The sequence below is a fragment of the Hemibagrus wyckioides genome, linkage group LG13 (genome assembly GCF_019097595.1).
Source record: "Hemibagrus wyckioides isolate EC202008001 linkage group LG13, SWU_Hwy_1.0, whole genome shotgun sequence".
NCBI classification, from domain to species: Eukaryota; Metazoa; Chordata; class Actinopteri; order Siluriformes; family Bagridae; genus Hemibagrus; species Hemibagrus wyckioides.
In genome coordinates this window covers 614,079-617,500 of record NC_080722.1, presented here as the reverse complement: position 1 = coordinate 617,500, position 3,422 = coordinate 614,079, and the positions used below count along the sequence as shown (strand labels likewise).

At 40.9% G+C, this 3,422-nt stretch overlaps 1 protein-coding gene across 1 annotated transcript; it reads right to left on the bottom strand.

The window, feature by feature from the left end:
* Window positions 1-328: 328 nt before the first annotated feature.
* On the bottom strand, window positions 329-2,568 carry LOC131363956 (golgin subfamily A member 6-like protein 24). Its single transcript, XM_058406957.1, has 2 exons — window positions 2,431-2,568; window positions 329-2,200 (listed from the first exon to the last, which is right to left on the bottom strand). Exon 2 carries the CDS (start codon window positions 2,184-2,186, stop codon window positions 678-680), a length of 1,509 nt encoding a protein of 502 aa, XP_058262940.1. The 5' UTR covers window positions 2,187-2,200; window positions 2,431-2,568; the 3' UTR covers window positions 329-677.
* Between the last annotated feature and the right edge of the window lie 854 nt (window positions 2,569-3,422).

Below are 3,422 nucleotides of genomic sequence, written 5' to 3'. Positions count from 1 at the left end.
GGAGCTGAGATTAAGATCACTCCCCGAGAGTGCTCCTACTGTAATCTCAGCTCCTTACCTGTATAAAAGACACCTGGGAGACAGAAATCTTTCTGATTGATAGGGGATCAAATACTTATTTCACTCAATAAAATACAAATCAATGTAGAACTTTTTTGTGTTTTTCTGGATGTTTTTGTTGTTATTCTGTCTCTCACTGTTCAGATAAACCTACCATTAAAATTACAGACTGATCATTTCTGTGTCAGTGGGCAAACGTACAAAATCAGCAGGGGATCAAATCATTTTTTCCCTCACTGTATTCTATATGCATATATACATACTTTACTTTATTTATATTTATTATATTTTATTACATTTTTATTCTATTATATTTTTTTGCTTACTGTGAACTTGTTTTTATATTTTATATTTCGTATTTTTATATTTTATTTTTATATTTTATCCTGTCTTTTGTTCTGTCCTTATTCCTTTTCCTAGGGTCATAACAGTGGTGTAAGCCTTTCACTGCATATCACACTGTGTACCATTATGTATGTGACTAATAACATTTGAATTTGAATTTAAAATCAGATCCGAAGCGGTCAGTGACCGACGGAGACGATTTCTAAGGCAAGGTGTGAGCGTCAGAGTGTTTCAGCTGTCCACTTAGGATCAGGTCACTCCGTGGTGGACGTCTAAGCTGCACGTTTCCGTGATGACTGAGGATGAAATTTAGCAGTTCTACGTGTGACGCCACGGCTCGGTCCCGGAACAGGCTGGAGCGCCCCCTTCAGGTGACCGGAGGAACCCTGTGTGTGATGGGGTAGTGTAGACTTCCTGAGAATTGGATTCGGATGTTGAGGATCGATCCTTGAATCATTTGGTTTGCAGTGAGTCGTGTTCTTGGCTTGGACCAGTAGCTGATCAGCAAGGCTCTTCTGCTTTTCCTTTTCCTCAGCAATCATTTCCTGCTGCCTCATCGCCCAGAGCCTCCGCGACTCTTCAAAATTATTTCTCTTACTTTGGAGAAGCTTCTTACAAGTGGCTTTCATGAAATTCATCATTTGTCCAAGACCTGACTTGGCAGGAGCATGATTCTTCTCTTTCCCTGAGTCTGTCTCTGTCTCCCACTCATCCGAATCTTCTGTTTCTACAGCACTACTACTACTGCCATTCATCTCTTCCTCCTCCTTTCTCTTTCTTTCCAGCTCTCTCTTTCGCTCCGCTTCCTCCTCCCTCTTTCTCTCCAGCTCTCTCTTTCGCTCCGCTTCCTCCTCCCTCTTTCTTTCCAGCTCTCTCTTTCGCTCCTCTTCCTCCTCCCTCTTTCTTTCCAGCTCTCTCTTTCGCTCCTCTTCCTCCTCCCTCTTTCTTTCCAGCTCTCTCTTTCGCTCCGCTTCCTCCTTCCTCTTTCTTTCCAGTTCTCTGTTTCGCTCCTTTTCCTCCTTCCTCTTTCTCTCCAGCTCTCTATTTCGGTCCTCTTCCTCCTCCCTCTTTCTCTCCAGCTCTCTCTTTCGCTCCTCTTCCTCCTCCCTATTTCTTACCAGCTCTCTTTTTAGCTCTTCCTCCTCCCTCTTTCTTTTCAGCTCTCTCTGTAGCTCTTCCTTCTTCCTTTTTTTCTCCAGCTTTCTATTTCTCTCCATCTCTCTCTGTAGCTCTTCCTTCTTTCTCTCCATCTCTCTCTGTAGCTCTTCCTCTTCCTTCTTTCTCTCCATCTCTCTCTGTAGCTTTTCCTCCTCCTTCTTTCTCTTCAGCTCTCTTTGTAGCTCTTCCTTCTTACGCCTTTCCTCTTCTAGGCGGTTTCTTTTCTCTTTTTTGATCATATCCTCCTTCTCTTTCTCCTTTAGCATTCTCTTTCTCTCTTTCTTCTTTTCCATCCCCAGTCTTTTCATTTTCTCTGTTTCTTTCTCTTGCTCTTCTTCTTTCTTTCTCTCTTCTGCTGTCGTTGTACTGTCCACCGTCAGGACCAGATCTCCGCGTATCTTGAAGGTCTTTTTGGTCAGGATGGACTTGATGGCCGTCTCTCTCGTGTCTGGCTGCATCTGCAGCAGTGTGTAGATCTGATCTCTCTGGATTCGTACACACTCTCCCAACTCGAAGCAGACATTGTTGATTTTACATTGCATCTCTCTTCTCATCTCGTACCTCAGTTCCTCCAGCTTCCTTGTCATCCAGGATTTTATCTGACTTGAGCTTTGGTCTTCCATCTCTTCACTGAAATCTGCAGTGATTTGGAGATAAAACAGTTAACACACTCTTTAAAATGTCAGATATACACTACAATCCTACACCAGTCATGTACTAAAGCTAACTTTAGGATAAAAACAAGTTGACAGAAATGATCTGAATAAATGATTCTTGTTGGTGTATTTTTATATAAATATAAAATATTGATGATTTATATCCTGTAATAATTGATGTGCTGTTAAAATGAAAGTGATGGAAACTTACCTTTTCTTGTCGAACAGTAAACAGTAAAGGTTTGTGTGAATAAAACGCTGCCTGAAGTCTTTCTGAGTTTGGTTTCCTAACTGATGTTTCTGACCGGAACCGGTGACGTTCAGAACACTGTGACGTCACGGAGCGCAGCCTGCAGGTGTGTTCGAAAAAAAAAAGGTCCGTTCCACGGCTCCCTCCTTCAGCGCGCATGCGCAAAGCTCCTGCAGTCCCCTCCTGCTGCTCTGGCGTGATTAGCGCGTGCTCCATCATCCCGCGTGTTAGCTTTATTTTCTAGCGATATTATTTACTTTCCATCAGCATGAGCTCCATCTCACACTGTGCTTAAATAAATACACGCTTTAAAGTACAGGATGCGATGCTCTGATTGTTTTATTGATGATTTTCGAACATAATTCGAGCCTTCGCCCTGTTTTCAGCCTCTGTGTCGAGCTAATAAAATCCTTATTATTATTATTATTATTATTATTGTTGTTGTTGTTGTGAAATATTCCTCATACGTTTGTTAAAAATGTTTTATTCCAATTTTAAACTTAAATTGAGTCTCAGAGAAATAAATATTGTTATTTTTTTTAGCTTTATTTGTACATTTCAGTGTGGAATTTTTGCTTCAGTTCAAATTATGAAAGTGTTTTTCTACAGTAATATTAAATATATATATTTAAAAGTTTTATTTAATATAGTGTTATTGAATAAATATCAGATACTAATGAGAGCTACAGAGAATATTCCTCACTGTTCTGTAATGTGTGTAAACCCGATCATCACAAATCAGCTTGGACTCGGCCCCTTAGTTCCAGTGAAAGGAACTCTTAATGCTTCTTAATGCAGTAGAACACCTTTGGGATGAATTAGAGTGGAGACTGTGAGTCAGGCCAAAAGTATTGGGACGTCTGCCTTTCCATGCACATGAATGTAATATGGAGTTGTCCCGCCCTTTGCAGCTATAACAGCTTCAACTCTTCTGGGAAGGCTTTCCACAAGGT

Coding starts and splice junctions, on each gene's coding strand:
- LOC131363956 (XM_058406957.1), bottom strand. CDS start 2,186: ATGGAAGACCAAAGCTCAAGTCAGATAAAATCCTGGATGACAAGGAAG.